This window comes from Heterodontus francisci, chromosome 20 (genome assembly GCF_036365525.1).
Source record: "Heterodontus francisci isolate sHetFra1 chromosome 20, sHetFra1.hap1, whole genome shotgun sequence".
In the NCBI taxonomy this organism is placed as follows: Eukaryota; Metazoa; Chordata; class Chondrichthyes; order Heterodontiformes; family Heterodontidae; genus Heterodontus; species Heterodontus francisci.
The window spans coordinates 77,884,952-77,910,246 of record NC_090390.1 but is presented as its reverse complement, the minus strand read 5'-3'; the positions used below and the strand labels follow the sequence as shown (position 1 = coordinate 77,910,246).

Below are 25,295 nucleotides of genomic sequence, written 5' to 3'. Positions count from 1 at the left end.
CATCTGCGTTCTACGTCACCGAAACGTGCGCTTGCTGGCGGCGGCAGCCGTGTTACGTCGGGACTTTTTCCGCCTCGCCCCCACCAATCGTGCGCTGTAAACGTCATCCCAGTGCGCTTGCGCGTGCGTGGAAGGCGCAGAGGTCACGTGCCCTTGCGGCGGCTGCGTGCTGACGTCGGCCTCTATAATCACCCGGCGCCTTGAGGAGGAGGAGGAGGAAGATGGTGAGTGAAGGGATAGAGAGGTGGGGGGAAGAGATGGGGAATCAATGCCATGAAGCTGGGTGGCGGGGAGTAGGGGTATTAAATGTCGAGTGTGTTTCTCTCGTTACTGGAGTGGCGGATTGTTCCCAGGGATTGTGTCCCGCTGCCTCTTGGTCCCTGCTCTGTTGTTAAGTGAGCGGTTGCTGTGACGCCATGGCCGTGAGGCCAAGGATTAGCCGTAGACTTACACGGAGGGGCGGGAGGGATTTCTCTATAATTTTCCCCACCACCCCCATTATATAAATGGGCATGCACTTATTCCTTCATCTACTGGTGCATTGCAGAATAAATGGAGGATTTGTGAGAGCCCAGAGCTTCTGGTCTCTTCCCCTCTCTCCTTTCCCCCCCCCCCCCCAATCAGTCTTAATGGAAATTTTGAAATCAGTTCACTTCACTAAAACTACTTAAGTTGGAGAGTCTGAATAGGGAAATGCAACTAATTCCTCTGGTCAGACCTGGAGCAATGATCATTCACTTTCTTTGAAGTAATGTAAACTTAATTTGACACGCACCACTCTCCTTCAGTTGAATAAATACGTTGGAGCCCATGTTAGGGTAGATTTAATTTTTTTTTGGATTTAATGTGATCTTGTTTTGTCTGGCTATGATAGCCCTTTATAAATTATGAAAGAAAGATTTGCATTCATATGTTAGGTTGTGACATCTCAACATGCTTCATATGCAATTACTTATTTTCAAGTTCAGTGACTGGTTAAGTAGTCAGACACAGCAGCCAGTTTGTGTGTAGAGTGTTCCCACAAATATCAACATGGTGATTTTGTTTTTAATTTTGGTGGTTTTGATTGCTGTTAGTCATAGCACTAGAATAAGTCCTTCAACCATTGGAGCTGAATCACTGTAGCAGGTTTAATGTCTTATTCAAAGGATTATCCTTGTTTGTGTCCCAGATAACTTTCTGAAAATAAATTTTTCAAAATGCAAAGAGAAAATTTTAAAGTGAGCTCTTAATGAATGTTAGCTAAAATTATTTAGGTATATTTGTAGTTAGTAAAGTCTGAACAAAAGGGACATCTCAAGTTCTATGGGATGTCGATGATGAACTGTATGGCACAGTTGTTAAACCAATGGTATCATTCAGAATAGAAATAAACGGATTCATGATCCAACAAAGGATACTGATTTGGCACTGAGAAAGGAGAAATATTCAGTGTAGAAATAATCTTTCTTTGTCTTGCACAGGTCAGCTTAATTGACTGGAACTTTTTCTTGTAGCTGCCACCTGAGATTTACCCTTTATATCTACCCCTACTAAGGCCCTCTGGAACTGAATTTAGCATGTCAGTGTTAAATTGTAGCATCTGATTAGATCTTTATTGCTACATTATCTTTTTATAACCATCAAGCCTCTGCTTATAGAAATAGGGATTATAGAAATTATTGACCTGGCTCCACTAACTTATTGTCAGTGGTTAATTAAGGAAATTGCGTCTTCCTCATTTGTTAATTATTGTAACTTTGGAGTTCATACTAATTGGATTTCACCATTTGCTGGGAGAGTGAGTTGGGTTGATGAACTGTATGGTGAAAGGGGTTCTGCTAAAGTGCAGCATTGAGTCCTATAGGTGTTGCAGTATTTATACCTTCACCATATCTTTTTTTGTCAGACAATGCTTTTAAAAATGTCTGCCTTTAACGGTGGTCATTCTTAGACCTTATAAGTATGTCTTGTATTATAGAATCTCCTGTGGTGTTGCTCATAGTAAATTGGATGATTTGCTGTTTTACAATAGTATGACAGTGTCAGGCACAATATATTACTCTGCAGCTCACGTGGAACTGTTGGTCGATCCTTTTTAAAGCCAAAAATTTTATTTACTATGAAATATTTTAAAATTGATTCTATAGGGCACTTGTATTGCAATATAATTTATATTTAAATAGTGCATGTATTTTGGGAATGTGGGGAAGGTTGCATTTATTGTCCATGTCTAGTTGCCCTGAGATGGAGGTGGGGAGGTCCTTCACATGGAAGCATTGCATTTTCGTGATGGTGCTCGCACAATGATGTTAGGCAGGGGATTCCAGGATTGCAATCCAACACTGGTGGCACTGCATGTCCAAGTTAATTTGGTGTGTAACTCGGAGATGATGGTGTTCCCACAATATTGTTGCACTTGTTGACACGGTTTACCATGCCACCCTCCTCCATCTCTCCTTGTCCAACTGGATGGGGCTACACTAGCTGGTTCCATTTTCCTCTATCCAGTCATAGCCAGAGAATCATCTGCAATGACTTCTCTTCCCATTCCTGCACTGTTACCTCTGGGGTTCCCCAAGGATCTATCCTTGGCTTCCTCCTATTTCTCATCTACATGCTGCTCCTCAGTGACATCATCTTAAAACATAACGTCAGGTTGCACATGGACACTGATGACACCCTGTTCTGCCTCAGCACTACCTCTCTCGACCCCTCCACTGGCTAAATTGCCAAACTGTCCGATATCCAGTACTGGATGAGAAGACGTTTCCTCAAAACTAGATATTGTGAAGACTGAAGACGATGTTTCAGTCCCCGCCAGAAACTCTGTTCCCTAGCCACCGACTCCATCCCTCTCCCTGGCAACTGTCTGAGGCTGAACCATCCTGTCTAAATCTTGATGTCATATTTGACCTGGAGTTGAGCTTCTGACCACACATTTGTGCCATCACTAAGACCGTCTATTTCCATCTCTAATATTGCCTGACTTTTCCCTGCCTCAGCTCAACTGCTACTGAAACCCTCGTTCATGCGTATGTTGCTTTAGACTTGACTATTCCAATTCTCTCCTGAATGGCCTCCCATCTTAACACCCTCTATAGACTTAAGTTCAACCAAAACCCTGCTGCCCATGTCCTAACTTACCCATCACCCATGCTCACTGACATACATTGGCTCCCGGATGAGCAATGCCTCAACTTTAAAATTTTGTTTTCAAATTCCTTCATGGCCTCGCCCCTCCCTATCTCTCTGATCTCCTTCAGCCCCGCAACCCTCCGATATCTGTGCTGCTTGAATCAGGAGGTGAGTCACTTGTTCAAGCACTCGACCTCTGTCTTGCCCTTGTACCCATGGTGTTGTTATGGCTGGTCCATTTCAGCTTCTGACGCCCACCCCAGGGTGTTGATGGTTTGTATTTTGGTGATTGCTCTGTTGAATGTCATGGAGAGATGGCCATAATTTGGCAGTTATATATCACAAATGTTACCATCACTTACTTATCAGCCCAGGTTTGGATATTATTTGTGTTCTGCTGTAGGCTGGCACAGACTACTTCATTATTGGAGGAATTGTGAATGAAGCTGTACACTGTGGAATAGTCAGCAAATGACCCATTCCTGACCTTTTGATGGAAAGAAGATCATTGCCTTCAATTTTGCTAGGGCTGCTTGGTGCCATTCTCAGTCATATGCTGCCTTGTCAAAAGCAGCTACCCTCCCTTCTCTGGCATTCAGCTTATGTGCCTATGTCTAAATTAAGGCTGTGATGAGGCCTGGAACCAAATGGTTATAATGGAAATAAAAACAGGCAATGCTGGAAATACTTGTGATCAAGAAAGGAGAGATATGCAAGGCCACGACGCTACAGATTGTTGTAATGTACAGTTCTGCTGTTGGCACACAGCACCTCATGTTTCGGGTTACCAGCTCTGCCCTACTTAGACCCGCTTCAGTACAGTGGTAGTGCCACAACGCTTAATGGTAGAAGCCCCTACAGTGGAGACTAGACTTTGTCTTCACAAGGATTGTGTGATATTTACTCCTACTTCTGTTTTGGACAGATGTGATAAATTGGTTGATGAGAATCAGGTCTTGTTGATTCCCTCACCATCTGACACAAGCCCGGTTTGGTAGTTGTATTCTTTGGGACTCTTGTGGTGCTACTGAGCCACTCTTGGATGTTGAAGTCCTCCATCCAAGTTGCATTTGGTGCCAATGTTTTCCTTTGATCTTCCTCCAGAGTGATGTTCAACATGTATTGTGCAGTACTGCAGAGATTGTTCACTTAAGTAGGTTCCCACTTTTTAATACATGTCTGCATTAGACTTGCTAAGATTTACAGCATTGGAATCTGCCTCTAGAAGGATTTGTTTCATATAGTGGACATTTTAATGTGCAACCATTAAAAATTCAATTTCCATCTTTTCATGTATTTAAGATCCCCACTAACTTTATCAAACATAGTTTCTGGGAATATTGAAGATGAATTTGTCACTTGTATTTAAGTGAGCCTGTTACTTATAATTGCTAGCTCCAGTAAAAGGTTCTAATGTTTGAACAGTATGGCCGTGTGTACAGTGAATGAAACTGGATTTATAGTTGTAAGAACATATTGCTGTATTTGGCTTAGCAATTAATGTTGCTCGTGTTGGAAAGATTAGGCACACTTAAATGAGACTTGATGTATAGATCAATGGAGTAACGCTAATGTTTAATCTATTATGTCCGCATGTTTTTCCATGGGGTGGTTGGTTGCAGAGAATCACAGGGACCACTACAGTTTGTTATATAAATTACTTGAAAACACAAGTCAATTCATTTTAGATGTCTAAATCTGCAGATTACAGCAAAACAACATAATGCGACACTGTGCACATATTCTGAAGGATTTGGAGATGCTGGGTTGATGGGCAGCTGGTGGCAGATGCAGTTTAGTTCAGGAAAATGTAAAATGATGAAATTTGGCAAAAGAAAAGGAGATAAGAACATAATGGAGGTGTTGGAGCAGACAAGAGCTTTCAGGATATTGGTGCACAGGTCATTGATTTCGTCAGCCCATTGCTGACAGGTGGTACTGAAAAGGAGCAGAAATGAAATGCAAAGAGTACAACGTATAAATCAAAAGGGGTGATTTTAAAATTGCATGTGGCCATGGTGTGACCACATCTGGAGTATTGTCCGCTTGTGGTCTGATCTCTACTTTAAAGGCGATACGATTTGATAACACTCTTCAAAGGTGTCCAGTTAATAGTAGGACAGAGGATTTAGCTATGAAGAGAAATTGTGTGCCCTGAACCTTCTCTTGAGAAGTCAAAGGGAAGAGTTGATGGAAAGTTAAATTTTGAAAGGATTCAATAAGTTTAAAGCAAATTATTCTGCTGTGTGTGAAATTCAATAACAGTGGAGATAAGATGAAGCAATAGGTGGAAATGTCTTCAGCGAAATGGTGCTAAACATAGGGAACAAACTGTCAGTTGAATAGGAAATTTCCAGTTGTTTTAAAGAGAAGTGGACACGTTCCGAACAGATACAGGAATTTGTTTTGTTTTATAAATGCTATCTCACAGAAAAGAAATGGGATAACTGGATAGACAGGCTCAATGGACAGACAATCTTCTACCTGAAATACATAACACAGAGTGATGGGATATAGATCTGGATCTGAATGGTGGGAACTGGGTCCTGATTTCAAGAATGTTGTTCTGGTGTGAAAGCCTTCACTACCTAGAATAGGTGAGAAGGTAACTGCGCTTGATTTTGAAACCAAGTCTTGTAGTTACCTTTGTTAAGTGGTAACCATGAGACCGTGTGTTTTGAAGAAATTAATCTTGAATGATTCATCGGCCAGATTTATTATATTGAGTAATGAGTTTGTTAGGGAATTAGGGAGTAGTGTCGCACAGGGATAATTTGAATTTTTCCAATCACCTGCTTCCATATGAAAATTGAAAGGCAGGTCGTGACTGCAATTCTTGGGAAAATGGATGAATAAAGCAGCTATTCCCAAGAATGGGAAAACACAGCATCCTTCCTTAATTATTATGTAATGAGAAAGGGCTAATTAATAATCTTGTTGTAAAAGAACCTGTAGGGATGAGTGACCATAATATGATAGAATGTTACATTATGTTTGATAGTAAGGTAGTTCAATCTGAAGCCAGGGTGTTAAATTTGAACTAAGGAAATTATGAAGGTATGAGGTGGATTGGAAAAATACATTAAAAGGTATGACAGTACATAGGCAATGGATAGTCTTTAAAGAAATATTACACAGTTTACAGCAACTATACATTCCTTCAAGGCACAAAAACCCCAAAAGTAAAGGCAGTCAACCGTGGATAACGAAGTTATGGATTGTATAAGATTAAAAGAAAAAGCCTATAAAGTTGCCAGGAAAAGTAGTAAACTTGAGGATTGGGAGGATTTTAGAATACAGCAAAGGAGGATGAAGAAACTGATAAAGGGAGAATAGAACATGAATGTAAGCTCGCAAAAAATATAAAAACGGACTGTAAAAGCCTCTACAGGTACGTAAAAAGGAAATGTTTGGCTCAGACAAATGTGGGTCCATTACAGGCAGAATCAGGAGAATTTATAATGGGGAATAGAGAAATGGCAGAGAAGTTAAATGGTTATTTTGTGTCTGTCTTCACTGAGGCAGATACAAGAAATCTCTCAGAATTAGAGATCCAAAGGATTAGGGAGAATGAAGAATTGAAGGAAATTATTATTAGTAAGGTTGTATAGGAGAAATTAATGGGGCTGAAGGCTGATAAGTCCCAGGGACCCGATTATTCTATATCCGAGTGTTGAAAGAGGTAGCTATGGAGATAGTGGCTGCATTGGTGATCATCATCCAAAATTCCATAGATTCTGGAGCAGTTCCTGCAGATTGGAAGGTCGCAACTGTCACCCCACTATTTAAGAAAGGAGAGTGACAGAAAACAGGGAATTACAGACCTGTTAGCCTTACATCAGTCATTGGGAAAATGCTAGAATCTATTCTAAAGGATGTAATAAATGTACACTTGGATCATAATGATCTGATTGGGCACAGTCAACGTGGAGTTATGAAAGGGAAATCATGTTTGGCGAACCTGTTGGAGTTTTTTGAGAATGTTACTAACAGAATTGATAAAGGGGAATTGGTGGACATGGTATACTTGGATTTTCAGAAGGCCTTTGATAAAGTTCCCCACAGGAGGTTGGTTAGCAAAATTAAAGCAGATGTGATAGGTCGTGATATACTGACATGGATTAAGGATTGGTTAACAGGCAGAAAGCAGAGAGTAGGAATAAACGGGTCATTCTCGCGTTGGCATGCTGTGACTAGTGGGGTACTGCAGGGATCAGTGCTTGGGCCCCAGCTGTTCACAATATATATCAATGATTTGGATGTGGAGACCAGATGTTTTATTTCCAAGTTTGCGGATGACACAAAACTAGATTGGAATGTGTGTTGTGAGGAAGATGCAAAGCGGCTTCAAGGGGATTTGGAAAGATTTAGTGAGTGGGCAAGAACATGGCAGATGGAATATAATGTGGAAAAATGTGAGGTTATCTACTTTGGTAGGAGGAATAGTTTTGCAGAGTGTTTCTTAAATGGTAAGAGATTAGAAAGTGTAGATGTACAATGGGACTTGGGTGTCCTCGTCAATATGTCACTGAAAGCGACATGCAGGTGCAGCAAGCAATTAAGAAGGCGAATGGTATGTTGGCCTTTATCGCAAGAGGATTTGTGTACAGGAGTAGTGAAGTCTTGCTTCAATTGTATAGAACCTTGGTTAGACTGCACCTGGAGTACTCTGTGCAGTTTTGGTCCCCTTACCTTAGGAAGGATATTATTGCCATAGAGGGAGTGCAACGAAGATTCCTGGGATGGCAGGACTGTCCTATGAAGAGAGATTGGGGAAACTGGGCCTGTATTCTCTTGAGTTTCGAAGAATGAGAGGTGATCTCATTGAAATCTACAAAATATTTAAAGCGATAGACAGGGAAGATGCAGCTAAGATGTTTCCCCTGGTTGGGGAGTCTAGAACCAGGGGACGCGATTTCAAAATAAGGGGGTAGCCACTTAGGACAGAGATGAGGCGGAATTTCTTTACTCAGAGAGTTGTGATTCTTTGGAATTCTCTACCTCAGAGGGCTGTGGAAGCTCAGTCATTGAGTATGTTTAAAGCAGAGATTGACAGATTTCTAAATACAAATGACATAAGGGGGTATGAGGATAGTGTGGGGGAAAAAGGCATTGAAGTGGACAATCAGCCTTGATCATATTGAATGGTGGAGCGGGCTCGATGGGCTGAATGGCCTACTCCTGCTCCTATGTTCCCAAGCAGGTGTGAATGTACCACAGTTGATTTAATGCGTAAAATGGGTTGTGACCGATACACTTTTTTTTTAAACTGAAAAGCTGAAGGTAATGTTCAAAGTTTAGGACACCAGCAAAGTCATCGTGTGTAGGATTACATTATTTAGGACATATAGCACAGGAGCAAGCCATTCTGCCCAACCAGTCTATGCCAGTTTATTCTCCACTTAAGCCTCCTCCCGTCTTTCCTCAGCAAACTCTGAACATAACTCTCTATTCCCTTCTCCTTCATATGCTTATCTAGCCTCCCCTTGAATGCATCTATGCTATTTGCTCCAACTACTCTCTGCGGTAGCAAGTTCCACATTCTCAGCACTCTAGGGGTTGGGGGGGCAGGGGCGTGGTAGGCGCAAAGAAATTTTAAAATAGGTGATGAGGTCAATCAGAAAACAGCAAGTAGATGATGCTGAACCATAGCTTTAAAAACTTGAAGATTTTGGGTGGCAGAAAAAGACTGGGGAGATAAGGGGTTCCACAGTTTTTGGAAAGAATGACTTACAGTAGGAGATTCTGCAATGAATCTTTATTTTAAACACAAGTGAGGAGGAAAGGTATGTGGAGCAGCACGTAGCTTAGCAGTTAGCGTATTTCCATATCATGTCGGGTGAATATATATATGTGTACACACACTTTGTTGTACAGTGGCATGAATAGAGTGGAACAATTACTTTCGTCATTGATAATTGTGGCACTACTGTAAGTGTAAACACGAAAGCCTTGTTTGTATTCTTCATTAGTTTTTTTTTATTCGTTCATGGGGTGTGGGCGTCACTGGCTAGGACAGCATTTATTGCCCATCCCTAATTGCGCTTGAGAAGGTGGTGGTGAGCTGCCTTCTTGAACCACTGCAGTTCATGTGGGATAGGTACACCCACAGTGCTGTTAGGAAGGGAGTTCCAGGTTATTGACTCAGTGACAGTGAAGGAATGGTGATATAGTTCCAGGTCAGGATGGTGTGTGGCTTGGAGGTGAACTTGCAGGTTGCGGTGTTCCCATACATCTGCTGCCCTTGTCTGTCTAGGTGGTAGAGGTTGTGGATTTGGAAGGTGCTGACTAAGGAGCCTTGGTGAGTTGCTACAGTGCATCTTGTAGATGCTTCACACTACTCCCACTGTGCTTTGGTGGTGTAGGTAGTGAATGTTGAAGGTGGTTGATGGGGTGCCAGTCAAACAGGTTGCTTTGTTGTGGATGGTGTGGACCCTCTTGATTGTTGTTGGAGCTGCACTCATTTAGGCAAGTGGAGAGTATTCCATCGCACTCCTGACTTGTGCCTTCTAGATGGTGGACAGGCTTTGGGGAGTCAGGAGGTGAGTTACTCGCCGCAGGATTCCTAGCCTTTGACGTGCTCTTGTAGCCATAGTATTTATTTGGCCAGTCCAGTTCGGTTTCTGGTCAATGGTGATCCACAGGATGTTGATAGTGGAGGATTCAGCGATTGTAATGCCATTGAACATCAAGGGGAGATGGTTAGATTCTCTCTTGTTGGAGATAGTCATTGCCCAGCACTTGTGTGGCACAAATGTTACTTGCCATTTATCAGCCCAAGCCTGGATATTGTCCAGGTCTTGCGGCATTTCTACACTGACTGCTTCAGTGTCTGAGGAATCGCGAGTGGTGCTGAACGTTGCGCAATCATCAGCGAACATCCCCACTTCGGACCTTTATGATTGAAGGAAGGGCATTGATAAAGCAACTGAGGATGGTTGGGCCTAGGACACTACCCTGAGGACCTCCTGCAGTGATGTCCAGGAGCTCAGATGATTGACCTCCAACAACCACAACCATCTTCCTTTGCTCTCTGTATGACTCCAACCAGCGGAGAGCTTTCCCCCTGGTTCCCTTTGACTACAGTTTTGTTAGAGCTCCTTGATGCCATACTCGGTCAGATGCTGACTTGATGTCAAGGCATGTCACACTCACTTCACCTCTTCAGTTCAGCTCTTTTGTCCATGTTTGAGCCAAGGATGTAATGAGGTTGGAGCTGAGTGGCCCCGGTGGAACCCAAACTCTGTCACTGAGCAGGTTATTGCTAAGCAAGTGCCGCTTGATAGCACTGTTGACGACACCTTCCATCACTTTACTGATGATCGAGAGTAGACTGGTGGGGCGGTAATTGGCCGGGTTGGATTTGTCCTGCTTTTTGTGTACAGGACATACCTGGGCAATTTTCCACATTGCGGGGTAAATGTCAGTGTTGTAGCTGTACTGGAACAGCTTGTGTAGGGGCACAGCAGGTTCTGGAGCACAGGATTTCAGTACTATTGCCAGAATGTTGTCTGGGCCCGTAGCCTTTGCAGTATCCAGTGTCTTCAGTCGTTTCTTGATATCGCGGGGAGTGAATCGAATTGGCTGAAGACTGGCATCTGTGATGCTGGGGACTTCAGGAGGGGGCTGAGATGGATCATCCGCTCGGCACTTCTGGCTGAAGAATGTTGCAAAATGCTTCAGCATTATCTTTAGCACTGATGTGCTGGGGTCCCCCATCATTGAGGATGGGGATATTTGTGGAGCCACCTCCTCCAGTTAGTTGTTTAGTTGTCCACCACCATTCACGACTGGGTGTGGCAGGACTGCAGAGCTTATATCTGATCCGTTGGTTGTGGGATTGCTTAGCTCTGTCTATTGCATGCTACTTATGCTGTTTGGCATGCAAGTAGTCCTGTGTTGTAGCTTCACCAGATGGACACCTAGTTTTGAGGTATGTCCGGTGCTGCTCCTGGCATGCCCTCCTGCACTCTTCATTGAACCAGGGTTGATCCCCTGGCTTGATGGTAATGGTAGAGTGCTGGGCCATGAGGTTACAGACTGTGGTTGAGTACAGTTCTGCTGCTGCTGATGGCCCACAGCACCTCCTGGATGCCCAGTTTTGCATTGCTAGATCTGTTCAAAATTTATCCCATTTAGCACAGTGGTAGTGCCACACAACACGATGGAGGGTATCCTCAATGTGAAGTCAGAACTTCACCGCACAGTCCTTGTGGAGACCGTCACTCCTACCAATACTGTCATGGACTGATGCATCTGCAACAGGCAGATTGGTGAGGACGAGGTCAAGTATGTTTTTCCCTCTTGTTGGTTCCCTCACCATCTGCCACAGACCCAGCCTCGCAGCTGTGTTCTTTAGGACTCAGCCAGTAATGGTGCTACCGAGCCACACTCGGTGATGGGCATTGAAGTCCCCCACCCAGCGTGCATTCTGCGCCCTTGCCATCCTCAAGTGTTCTTTAACATGGAGGAATACTGTTTCATCAACTGGGGGGAGCGGTAGGTGGTAATCAGCAGGGAGATTTCCTTGCCCATGACCTGTTGCCATGAGCCTTCAAGGGGTCCAGAGTCGATGTTGAGGACTCCCAGGGCAACTCCCTTCCGACTGTATATCACTGTGCTGCCAACTCCGCTAGGTCTGTCCTGCCAGTGGAACAGGACATACCCAGGCATGGCGATGGCAGTGTATGGGACATTGTAAGGTGTGATTCTGCGAGTATGACTCTGTCAGGCTGCTGCTTGACTATTCTGTGGGACAGCTTTCCCAACTTTGGCAATAGCCCTCATATGTTAGTAAGGAGGACTTTTCAGGGTCGACAGGGCAGGGTTTGCTGTTGTTGTTTCCGGTCCCTAGGTCGATGCTAGGTGGTCCGTCTGGTTTCCTTCCTTGACTTAGTAGTGGTTAGATACAACTGAGTGGCTTGCTAGGCCCACATTGCTGTGGGTCTGGAGTCACTTGTAGGCCAGACCAGGTAAGGACAGCAGATTTCCTTCCCTAAAGGACATTAATGAACCAGATGGGTTTTTACAACAATCCGCAGTGGTTTCATTGCCTTTATTGGGCGAGCTTTTAATTCCAGATATTAATTAAATTCTGTTGTGGGATTTGAACCCACTTCTCCAGAGCAATATCCTGGGTCTCAGGGTTACTAGTCCAGTGACAATACCACTATGCCACCACCTCCCCGTATAGCTATGTAGGTCACTCGTAGAAAAACTGGAAAAAGATTAATGTATGTAAAGCTAAGGATGGCTACTTTCTTTCTTGTTCTTAGGGTTTGCTATCAATCCTGCGCAAATTGAAGAGTGCCCCTGATCAGGAGGTTAGAATTCTCCTTCTGGGTTTGGACAATGCAGGGAAAACAACACTACTGAAACAGCTGGCTTCAGAAGACATCAGTCACATCACACCTACACAGGTAATGTTTGCATTAAGTGATGACTTCAAATTTCAAGGCTTTTTTAAATTATAAAAAATTCAGCAAAACTGGATGTTGCAATGGGAAGACACTGACTTTTCATCTGAGACCTGGGTTAAAATACAGCCCAGACTGATGAGAAGAAAATCCTTTGTGGCTGCTGGGTGGAAGGGTCGTATATGTAATCAACTTTGGCTGCCTCAATCTAGTTCTCCAAGGCATGAGTTTAAAGCAAAAAAATGTCCCAATTCAGTGGTAAAATGACAATCTAATTCAGGAGGCCACTGGATGGCAGGTGTGGGAAATGTGGTAATTGAATCTGCAAGGGAATGCCTCAATACTCTGAAAGCATAAGGATATTCCTGAGGCTTTACTTGGTATCACATTATACCCAATCTGGGAATGTACGATACAGACCAGCGTGTCCGAAGCAGAAAAGATTCCTTTTCCAGCAATGACATCGCTCATTTTGAACACAATATTTTTTAAAAGTCATTAATATATATAATTTGACGGTTGTGTATCTGTCATGCAAGTACAGTTTTAAGTGCTACTGGCCTCTATATTTAATGCCCTATGACAATTAGATACTCAAAGTATGTGATATCTTATGGGTCAAGAGAAAGGCACAGAAGGCGGCAGAAAATATTTGTGTACAATGTACTGGAATAAGTTTGTTCCTGTAATTTTCCCTCATGATGTGTACCAGAAGTCGACTGTATCCATTAGCACCAATGTGTCCTATGAAATATTTGATCAAGGTACCCACTAAGCCTTGAACTGGCTGTCATTTACCTTTACTGTTCGAGTGTCAATTGTGAAAGTTGAAGTTCTAATGTAGGGGTCGCAGATAGCAGTCAGCCAGTTGCCTTGCACAGCATATTTTAATGGCTGCGTTTGCTGACAATGCCCGCACTAGGTGGCGCTGCAATGACACATGCGCAAGTGCAGCCTGTGTCACTAAAACGTCACAGTCTGTGATGTCAGGCAGCTGCCAGGATTAAAGATGGCGCTGCTCAAATAATCACATGATGGCAACCTAAACACATAGCAGCGGGCAGGGGAGGGGTGGGAGGGAGCGGGCCGGGGAGGTGAGGGAGCGAGCGGGCCGTCGGGGTGTGGCAAGCGGACAGTGAGTATCCGGTCGGGAGAGGGGGCGCGGTGAGTATGCAGTCGGGGGAGAAGGGGTGGTGAGCATGCGATCGTGGGGGGAGGGGGTGGTCTGTGAGCAAGCGGGCTGGGGCGGCGTGCGAGCAGGCGGGAGGCGGGAGCGGGCCAGGGGGGGAAGGCGGAGAGCGCACCCACCACCAGCCAGGTCTTCGGCCGCTCTCTCCCCGCTCCCCAGACCCCCGCCTCTCTCCGGCCCGCGTGCGCCATCCCCATCTGCCCACATCACGCGATGACGTCATCTGCGCATGCGCCCATCAGTCCTGGCACTGCGGAACGCAGCGGATGCGCAGAGGGTAGGGGGCATGTGCGCAGATTGGTACTGCCTTTGCACGCCCTGCCAGAAATATGGTCCTGGTGTATAATGTTACAATTTTAAATTGCGTACCATAAACAGAAGTAAAATAACTGGCTCCCCACTAGCAGATGACTGAAACTACAGCATTGTGATTTACTCCATGGGTTCCATTGATTTTTTTTTTATATATAGCTGTACTCTGAAGGTCATTTGTGGTGCTTTTCATTCCTGAGGTGAAGGAGCAGGCCTGGCTCGCTATTGTGTGTTTTTTGGAAAGCTGTTATTTGGCAACCACCTCAGATTATTTAAAATCTGTAACTGGCATTTGAATCAAGTATTTCAAAACTTAATGAGTTACTCAGATTTGGTAATCCTTCCTAGTTATTTTGGAAGCTTATAATTTTTGTTTTCAAAAACCTCCACTTTTCATTCAGTTGCACGTTCGATTAAAAACCTGCTTGAACATCAAGTGTAACAAGGTATAAAGTTAACTTCATGTGAGAACCTATCTTTTGCAATCCTCAGCCCCATTCCCAAAGTGTGCATCTAGATGTCTGCAAAAATAAAAGATCCTGCGACATGGCTTCCACCTCCACTTTACAGTAGCATTCCTTGAATGTGCTTCTCGCTGCAAGGGTCAGAGACCGCAGCATTGCATTCAGGGTGCATATCATAAAGGAATGTAACTAAACCGTTTTTCCTTTAAACTAGGGCTGCCCAAACCTTTTCTGTTCATGGGTCACTCTGTTGCTTATCTTTGAGCCCTTAGGTTGCTATCTACTGTTGTGATGATAGCAAAGTTGCTTAGGTTTGTCCCAGACTTGTTTTTTTTTTTGCATCCCTTTGATGCTTTGACACTTTCCTCCACCTTGCCCCAAGTTCACTATGACACTCTTTCCTCTCCCTCCAGCAGTTCAAAGTGGTCGTCTTCTCCCCTTCTCTTGTTCAAGCTGGCACTCTTCTCCCCCTTTGTGTTACTGTTGTTCCTTAACTTCTCCAATCTCATGCTGGCAAACTCTTGCCCATGGTGGAGCTGCTGACTGTACCCTCTAAGCACTGCTACCACCACCTACTACACACTGCTGCTCCAAGTGATTCAGTGCCTTTGCACATTGTGGATGGGAACACCCAATATCAAGAATTCCTGCCATAGGGCTGAATTTTATGTGGCCCACAAGAGCAGGCTGGGAGGTGGGGGGATGGAAAATAGCGAGGAAGGCAGGGAATGGAGTGCTCGTTGCCTTCCCGCCACGATAGCATTTTGCCAGCAGTGGGGAAGGTTTAGGATCGCCCTTCTGTCTAAAGGCCAATTAAGTGGCCAATAAGTGCCTCTTCCCGCCACTGCTGGCATTTTACCAGTGGCGGGTGGTCCCTCTGCCATATTTGGAGATCACCTGGTGAACCCCGGTGGCTTCCCTGCGGGTTCGGAGGGGGCCCTCCGAAGCAGGCATTCTGTGGCCCATGGAAGGGCTCCATGGTAACAACCCAGCCTCACCAACCACGCCCCCCCACCCAACCCCACAGGACCCCCAACCACATTTGCCTTGCTGCGAGGTCAGCGACCATCGATATACAGCACAGAAACAGTCCATTCAGCCGCTGGGACTGAAGAGCTGTCGTCCCTACGATTGGCCTGCAGCTCCTGGAGGTGGACTCTCTCTTCCCTTAAAGGGACAGCAGCTGGCGTTCCACCAAATGGTTGAGGCTGCATTGCCCCCCCCCCTACCTCCGGCTTTCTAGCCTGTCGTGGGGCTACCACCACCCTGATGAAATCCAGCCCATAGTGTGCATCAGTGTTTACCTAAAGAAGCAGCAACATCATGTGGTAGAACCCAACGGCAGCATTAAGGAGGGAGCTGATGTGCGCTCAGGAGAGGGCCGAGTAGCTTCTGCTTGTGGGCTGGATCTATACCGTGGGTTGCAGTTTGCATAGCCCTCGTTCAGCAGGTGCCCAGCAGTGGCTGAGGCTACAGACTTTCACAATGTAGACTCCAGGGTTTATCTTTACATTCTGTAGATAAATATCATTTCTGGTAATTAGATTTTTCTTGTAATTTAATGTGTTAAAGTGCTACAGTGCCATGTTTAATTTGCATAGCAGTAATTCAACAAATTGAGATGTTGGTATGTTTTAAATACAAAGAACGTTCTGTGTTGAAGTTCTCTGGTGTAAGAAAAACAAGTTTGCAAGCCAACTGGGGAAAATATCCTTTGCACAACCTTCTGTCAGTCACTATATTATGCAGATAATTGCCTAGCAAACAGCAGAAACTCTTCACTACAGCACTGATTAACCTATAACCTCAGATGAAATATACATTGTTTATGGCTCCCTTAATCCTACAAAAGCAATACAAAATGCCCTTGTTCAAGGTGGCACAGCACATTTATGTTTTAAATGTCCTAAATAAATAATACCCTTCCTATGGTTTTCGTATGATTCACAACTATTTTCGACAGACTATGGATAAAGAGGATATATGAAGAACTGTGGGATCCAATTTATATTGTAATAAGTGTGCTGTTTAGATAACTGAGTTTCGGTTATGATCAGTTGTACAAATGGAATATAGATCCTCTTCTGTTTATACTAAATTTTAGGTAAGATAATTTAAATGATTTGAGATGAATGTATATTTTAAATTGGTCCACAGGTTTTGGAGTGATTCCAATCACATCAGTGAATCTCTGAGTTGGCAGTTCTCTATGATGGGATTGGCATGAAATAAAAAAATTACATATGCAGGAGAACAAAAAGTAAAATTACCAATATTTTTAAGATTTGATATTCATAGTTTTAAAACCATTAAGTTCTAACTACTGAGTAATTCTGTCAAAGCAGATGTTTTGATTGTTGAATATATTCTTCCAATATTTCACCTCCATAACAGCACCCTCCCGTGCCCCGAACTCAGCCCATCTGTTGCCAAAACTCTTATCCATGCCAACGGACAAGACAATTCCTGTACTCTTCTGACTGGCCTCCCGTCTTCCACATAGCTAACCCAGAACTCTGCCCATATTCTGTCCTGCATCATGTCTGCTTGCTCTTTACCCTTATATTGGCTCTCGCACTCCTAATGCTTCAAATTTAAAATTCTTGTTTGTATTTACATCTCTCCATAGCCTTGTCCTGCCCTAACTCTTAACATCTTCCAGTGCTACAATCCACCCCCAATTTCTCCATTCCTCTGACTCTGGCATTTTGTGCCCCTCCCCCCACCCATGCTTTCTCTTTTTGACCTTTCCACTGGTGGCCATGCCTTCATACACCCTAGGTCCCACCCACATTCTGGAATTCCTCTCCTAAACACCATCTGCCTCTTCACCTCCCTCTCCTCCATTGGCATCCTTATTAAACCACACCCCTTTGACCAAGCTTTTGGTCACCCCTCCTAATGTCTCTTTTGGCTCAATGTTCATTTTTTTCCTTGGGTATCTTTGAAGCACCTTGGGCCATTCTTCTTGTTAAAGATTCTGTATAAATGCAAAGTGTTTCTTTTTGTGAGACCTATATTACATATGCAATTTCATTGCATTAGATCTGTAAGATACTCTCTAGTCCTGTGGACAGCTTAAGGATTACTTGGCAAGGAAGAAGACAAAGACTGCAGATTTTTAATTTTAACAAAATAGGATTTGAAGTGGTCTGAATTTCAGCATGAATGTGAGCATGTCTTTGCAGTAGAATTATGCACTTGATGGCTCATTTGTTTGGGTTTAATATGGTTTCACTGTAAACTTGCACTGGAATACACTTTAAAAACAAAAAAAAATTCCTTTCTTATCTCCTCAGGGATTTAATATTAAAAGTGTGCAGTCTCAAGGTTTCAAGTTAAATGTGTGGGATATCGGAGGACAGAGAAAGATAAGGCCGTACTGGAGAAACTACTTTGAAAATACTGATGTGCTTGTGAGTATTTACCCATGTTCTCTTTTATATTCAACCCTACTGTCTACTGACTTTTATCCATACTTATTCACTATTATTTACATTCCTCTATTAATGTAAACAAAATGTGGCCATCTAGATTGATAGGATTTTAATTTATTTATTAGCCATCTAATGCTACTTGGTTATCATTAATGCAGAGGATAGATTGGTTCTATGCTTACTCCCTCATTCCAAGTATTGAACTTATTTTTTTAAAACAAAGTATTGTTTATGATTGCTTCTCTCTGAAATGCTGTAAACCATGGCATCAGCTGTGGAATCAATGTGCTGGAGTGACTAGAGTGAGAAATACCCATTTCTAAGTTTGGTTCACAAGTTGGGATCTCTCTCAATCTAGTCTTGAGGAAAATGATAAGGCCAGAAGGACTTGAAGGGCAATTTTTTAAAAAAGTCTGTTTTGAGTTCCAAAAGTGTTGCAAATTTATTCCTTTTCTCCTTTCTGAATTAATGACTATTGCTTTTTTGTGAGGATTGCAAACCTACTGACTGCAGTGTTGGCTCTTGCATCTCTGACTGCATTTACAGTACAACTGCTGTATTGGTGCAGATTGTTCTTTGCTACAAAGGTGTAGTGTAAATCCAGACCTAGGGCCAGTGAAATTCCCACTCTTGGGTGAAGCAGAGCAGCACTCCCCCCTCCAGGAAATCTCACTCCGCGATGGAGTCGGATCAGGCACTGATTTTGAAGTTATAGTACAACTTTAGCATTGGTGTCAAGTGGAATGCACCACTACTATAGCTGTCATATAAAAACAGTCTCAATAATAGATTAAAACTCAAAGCATGATCCAAGTTGCCACCTAGATTTCAAACAGAAGACAAACTTTTGGAAGTTATCAATCTTGATCTCCTGCGTCCAGCAGAATCTTTGAGGCCAGTTGGACTGTCAATCAAATGTACTATCACACATGCATTTCCACCTTATTAATCAGAGTGTGAGTTTAACTGAAAGATACACTACTACACTATCAGCTCTAAATTACTAATAGACAATAGTTGTGGAAGTTATAAGGGTCATTACTGGTATGTTTATTTTTAACCAACTTGCTTGTAGTCTATTCCAGAGTCATAGAGTTATACAGCACAGAAACAGGCCCATCGTGTGTGCCAGCCATCAAGCACCTAACTATTCTAATCCCATTTTCCAGCACTTGGCCTGTAGCCTTGTAAGCTATGGCTCATCTAAATACTTCTTAAATGTTGTGAGGGTTCCTGCCTCGACCACCTCTTCAGGCAGTGTGTTCCAGATTCCAACCACCCTCTGGGTGAAAAATGCTTTCCTCAAATCCCCTCTAAACATCCTGCACCTTACCTTAAATCTATGCCCCCTGGTTATTGTCCCCTCTGCTAAGGGAAAAAGTTTCTTCCTATCTAACCTATCAATGCCCCTCATCCTTCTCTGTTCTAAGGAAAACAATCCTAGCCTTTTCAGTCTCACTTCATAGCTGAAATGCTCCAGCCCAGGGAACATCCTGGTGAATCTCCTCTGCACCCTCTCCAGTGCAATCACATCCTTCCTATAGTGTGGTGCCCAGAACTGTACACAGTACTCCGCCTGTGGCCTAACTAGCGTTTTATACAGCTCCATCATAACCTCCCTGCTCTTATATTCTATGCCTCGGCTAATAAAGGCAAGTATCCCATATGTTTTCCTAACCACCTTATCGACCTGTGCTGCTGCCTTCAGTGATCTATGGACAAGTACACCAAGGTCCTTCTGACCCTCCGTACTTCCTAGGGTCCTATCATCCATTGTATATTCCCTTGCCTTGTTAGTCCTCCCAAAATGCATCACCTCACACTTCGACTGAACAATAGCTGGATGTTGAGGCCAGGACGCAACTTTATTCAGAAACGATTGGATATTATCATGTGAAGGTAGTAGGTTTAGTATTCTGGAAGGATGTGATCAAACTGGCCTAAGAACTTTCTTTATTCAAATTAATCTTGTGGACCAAGACAGCTAAGGCATGAAAGTTAGCATAGTTCTCATTTCTTAATGATGATGCATCTCCAAATGTGAGAACTGAAGAATATCCCATTTTGAAAGGTAACGTATGGTCTTGTTCTGGAATTAGGAAACTATAAGGTTAGTGGGGAGGTTTCAGTTAGCCCAAGAGGAATCTTAACATTTCTGCTCCATTCACTGATGGGTCTGCCTGAGATAGAGAGAATATATCACCTAACTCACCCCAAACCCCCAGGAAGGACAGTAAATCACCTGTTGCCCCCGTTATAGGGATGAGCAATAAATGCTGGTCTTGCTAGTGACATCCATATCCCAAGAATAAATCAAATAAAATGTTGTACAATATAAAATTGAAATTTTCTACGCACCCTTCAGTTACATTCATGGCAGTGGCCTATTGCTAATGTCTGCACAACTGGCTCTAATAATTTGATGTATGTTTCTCACTCCCCATGTGTACAAAACCTTTAACTTCTAAAACTTGGCCATGAAACAACTAAAATAAGCCATGAAAATAAAAGCAAAATACTGCGGATGCTGGAAATCTGAAATAAAAAAGAAGGGTCACTGACCCGAAACGTTAACTCTGCTTCTCTTTCCACAGATGCTGCCAGACCTGCTGAGTGGTTCCAGCGTTTCTTGTTTTTATTTAAAACAAGCCATGTATTGATAGCACATCTGAAATGTTAACTTGCTTGTTCTTTCCACAGATACCTGATCTGTTGAATGTTTCCAGAATTTTCTGTTTTCATTTCAGATTTCTACTTGCAGTGTTTTATTTTGTTTGCATGGTAAAGCTGTACTGCTTCTGTTGCTGTTCGTTTGGGTGTACAAATAATTCTACCTCTGCAGGATTATGTTTGTTTAGGATCTTTATATTCTATTGTGAATATCTTACTCTCTTCTGATTCAACTGCTGCATATAGTGGTTCAGGGCAAGAACTGAATTTGATCTCCCTGTTCTAAACTGGGTAATAGAGCATTTTGTTTTTAACCTGTTAGTCAGTCATTTTGAATAGTTGCTGTCCTGTTTGAGTTGTGATGTGCAGGGGTTTTCCTTTTGGTTTGCGCAATGCACCTTTTCTTCTCTGACTTGTAAACCAATTGTAATTTTCTTCCAGATCTACGTCATTGATAGTGCAGACCGAAAAAGGTTTGAAGAAACGGGCCAGGTGAATGGTGTTATTTTTCCTCCTGAAATTTTATACACACAATTCATGACATGGTACACAATTACTCTGCAGTACTCCTTTTTTTAACCATATGCATCCAGCAAAACCAGGTTTGAAGCAAATAAGAATGAAGATGGGCATAATAATTAGAGACCAAGAAATGGCTGGTTCTCTGATAGTTATCGATATGCATAAATAGAGTTTTATATTCACATGTGAGATCTGAAGCATAATTACAAAGGGTTTTTTTTTTAGAACCTACTTCATTGACATATCTGTTAAGCACCTTTCCTAGAATGGCTCAGTGTCGATTTTTGTCTGATCACACTGATGTGAAGTGCTTTGGAATGTTTTTCTACATTAATGGCACGATGTAGATGTAGGTCAGTAGAAAGAGTACGTTAAAATAAAAGGTTGAGTCTTTATTTCAACTTAGTGAGGATATAATCAGGAGGAAGGAATTCTAAACCAGCATATTTGGAGCTTGGGAAGAACAGGAGGAGAAACATCAGGAGCTAAAATGAGGTCCCTGTGGAGAGATGGGGTTTTGGAGACAGAAGATGAGAGAAGGATCAATTCTTCCTTGAGAAGATTTATCATACTATAAGGGCAAATTTTAGATTCTTCAGCTAAGAAAATAAATCAGCCTTTCAATTTATCACTCCATTCCATAGGTAAGAAAATATTTAAGATCCCATAAATTGAGCTTGGTTGAATGGTATTTCTTGTCTGTATTATGCAGTGAGATAGTCTAGGATAGATGTGCATATAAAATAACGAGGTGGTATGAGAGAGAGCAAGTGCCAAGCCCAACCTATTCATTTGTCTGCGAATCAGATTTGAAGATCGGGGTGTTCATTGATATGGCATTCTTAGCACTTTGGAATATCAAGAACATAACTACCAATTTAAAGTGTTGTAGCTTTTTACTTTCAGAGAACAGTAGATTCCAGTTTCATCAGTGTATCCACCAAAGGGTTAGTATAATATTTTCATTTGAATATGCTTTCAGGAGCTTGCTGAGCTGTTGGATGAAGAGAAGCTGAGTGGTGTTCCCGTTCTTGTATTTGCCAACAAGCAGGACTTGCTTACAGCTGCCCCGGCGTCTGAGATTGCTGAAGGGTTGAATCTGCATACAATTCGTGACCGTGTCTGGCAAATCCAGTCTTGCTCTGCACTCACAGGAGAGGGTGTACAGGTATGCTGCTGTCATCGCTTTTTTTTTTATATCCAGAAAGGGTGCAATTACTTTATCGTGGTGTACATTGTAGTCTTGTTTTCCTTTTAATCTTGGATTAGCATGAGAGGCCCGTGATGGTTTTTTGACTGTCTGGGCTGCACATGCTATTGCCCAGCTGCTGATACAAATTGCCAGCTGGGATAGAGGCCTTCTGCATCTTCAGTCAAATCGACCAAGATCTCCTGTTGGGCTATGCAAAACCATTGGCAGGGCACCAAACATGTATCTCAGTTGTTAGCCCATTGTTCAAAATGGTGCGTATGATGTACTGCATACCCAGGTGAGTCTGCCTCCAGCACCTGTTCAGCAAGTTGTATTTCGGTTTAACACTCACCTGTACCTGCTCAAAGGTGTTGAATCCTACTCTGTAATTTGATCTTTTTTCAGGATGGAATGAACTGGGTCTGCAAAAATGTCCATGCGAAGAAGAAATGAAACTGCTCCTGAGCACAAAGAAGGGAACCTGAAGAGACCATTCCTAGTTCAATGACACTAATTGTTCCTGACCAAAATCTTCACTACCATTCACAGTTTTAGCTATGTACCAAGAAGAAACCTGGGAGTACTGTAGTTCCAATACGCTACCTGAATTTCCACAACCCTTTTATAAATATTATACTTGTTCTGTAAATGTTGCTACGATACATCAGTCCAGGCATTTTTTTTGTGCTATCTTTCTGGAGACGGTGTGCTACTGCATGGACTGATGTGCAATAATAACTCTTGTGGAACATGCCTTTTATTTGCTGAAAGGTTGACAAAAGTAAATTGTAATTGTTATAGTTGGGTATGTGTTTCTGTCATCCAGTTTAGTGTTTTTTTTTAATAAAACCTATCTCCCTTCTCCTTTTGTGTCGATGAAGCATTCTCCTGTATAGCAAATTATACTGTGCCCCTTTGATGCGAACTCTATCCATGTCAACATGTACAGTTAAATATATATTAATTGGAACTGGACTGATTTGCCACCTTGCTCTCAAAATAAATATTTTTCTTTCCTTTCCCAGTCCCTCATGGATGTACAAAGACCTGTGTCATCATTGCTCCAAACCTTTGTAGCTATCACTAATTTAAACTATGGAGGTCAAGATAGATGGGAAGGAGCGGACCTGATTCAGATTGATTACGCAGCTACCCTGCAAATAAACCCAACCCAGAAATGTAGCAGTGAAATTTACCAAAAAGTCTATTATATCCTCAGTTGAAGCACAAGCTGGCCCAGCATCATACACAAGTGTTTGGATCAGACTGGATGCAACTTTCGAGTTGCCTTATTTGTCAGTTTTTTCACCTACAAATTTGGCCATTGAATTAATTTACTACGGGCTTGATTTTTTTTTTTAACTCTTGGGTAGGACTGTGGCAAAGCAAGCGGCCAGCCCATCTAGGATTGGTAGCAGACAGGCTCAGACAATTTTAATAGCTGGGCATCATTAACATGTTTCTTGCCGACTAGGCAGTCAGCAACTGCTTAGCTGTTAAAATTGGGTAGTAGGGGCCACCACCTGGGACTCAGGAACGGTGCCCGGCTGGCGGTAAGTGCTCTGGGAGGAGAAATCCCAATCTTGAGACACCCAAGGTTTCCACCAGGTGGGAGGTAGTTCAACTCAACCTCTGTGTTTCAGTGTATGACCGTTCTGATTCTTGATTACATTGTTAGTGGAGTTCTCTTATGTTTTGAAAGATTCCTTAACTATTTATTTGCCATAATTTTGACCATAGCTTTAATTAGATGAGCCATTATCAGTGTACATTTCCAGTGTCCTGCATGTTTTCAATAGGTTAATGCTGGTTTCCTTTACATGTGACCTAACTTAGATTGCTTGAACTTTAAAGTATTGCACCTTTTATTGTAAATGGCAGAGGGTGGGGAAACAGGCAGATTTTTACACCAGGGGAAACAAAAGGGACCCTTTCAGCGACACTAGCCTTTGCACACAATAAACAGCCTGACCTCAAACTATGATTTAGGTTATTGGCAATAGTGCACTGACATGCTCACTCTTGAAGGGAAAAGGCAAGTCTCTTGGTGTAATTACAGTTGGATTGAACAGAATACAAAAATAGTTGTCTTGCATAATTATGCAAGTTTAGTTTGCAGCAATAACCCGATTCACATCTTTGTCATAGCTTTATAGTTAAGATTTTGGATTTTAATGATGACTTTTAGCTTGGTTTGCTTCTTGGTCGGCCCCAGAACGCAAGGATATTCTGTTTGTTCACTATGTGCTAAATTACACTACTATATATTCACAAAGCCATATTAACACTGTGGTGAAGGCAGTCATCCTAACAAAATACTAAACTGAGCTGTACTGTAGTAGGCAAAATACTATCTAGAAAATGCTTCCTATTCTGTCAGAACATTACAAATTGAAGCACGCACCAAACGTTTTGTGGCATTATCATGCAGATCTGATTTGACTTCAGTATATTTCTACGTCAGCATGGTTTCTATGAAGGAAGCCAGGTTGGCACGCAATCCCCTGGATTCTCGGCCTGATACAATTTCACAGTGCCGATGAAGTCTGAGATAGTGCCAGAAAGTGTCCATGCTTTATTTTTGTTCTGTGGGGAAATGGTTGGTGTTGCAGAAAAATACACAGCCTGCAGCAGGTGTTGTAGCTGTGGTGGAGTCTATTTTGAGTTTTCAACCTGTGGTTAATGTTCTGATATAGGTGATCATAATATATTACATGATGGCGTGTGTGCGCCATTTCTATTTAGTGACACCCAGGCCTAAGTCTTGTAGCAGAGCAGAATGAGCTTTAACTTGATATTTTATTTTCAGTATTAAAAAGATTTTTTTATGGTTTAAAAGAAAAAAGTTGTCCCTATTGATTTAATAAGATTAAATAATAGATGAGAAATAAACAGCTTTGATTTCCTTTTTGTGAAGTAAAGTTCACTGTTCTACATTTGAGCTCTGTTTGGCCATGTTATTTGTCATGGTACTTT

At 42.6% G+C, this 25,295-nt stretch overlaps 1 protein-coding gene across 1 annotated transcript; it reads left to right on the top strand.

Annotated features, from left to right (window-relative positions):
* The first annotated feature begins 117 nt into the window (after positions 1-117).
* arl3b (ADP ribosylation factor like GTPase 3b) lies at positions 118-23,338 on the top strand. The gene is made up of 6 exons (XM_068053065.1): positions 118-224; positions 12,393-12,536; positions 17,798-17,914; positions 21,047-21,097; positions 22,110-22,295; positions 22,725-23,338. Exons 1-6 carry the CDS (start codon positions 222-224, stop codon positions 22,770-22,772), a joined length of 549 nt encoding a protein of 182 aa, XP_067909166.1. The 5' UTR covers positions 118-221; the 3' UTR covers positions 22,773-23,338.
* The last annotated feature ends 1,957 nt before the right edge of the window (positions 23,339-25,295 follow it).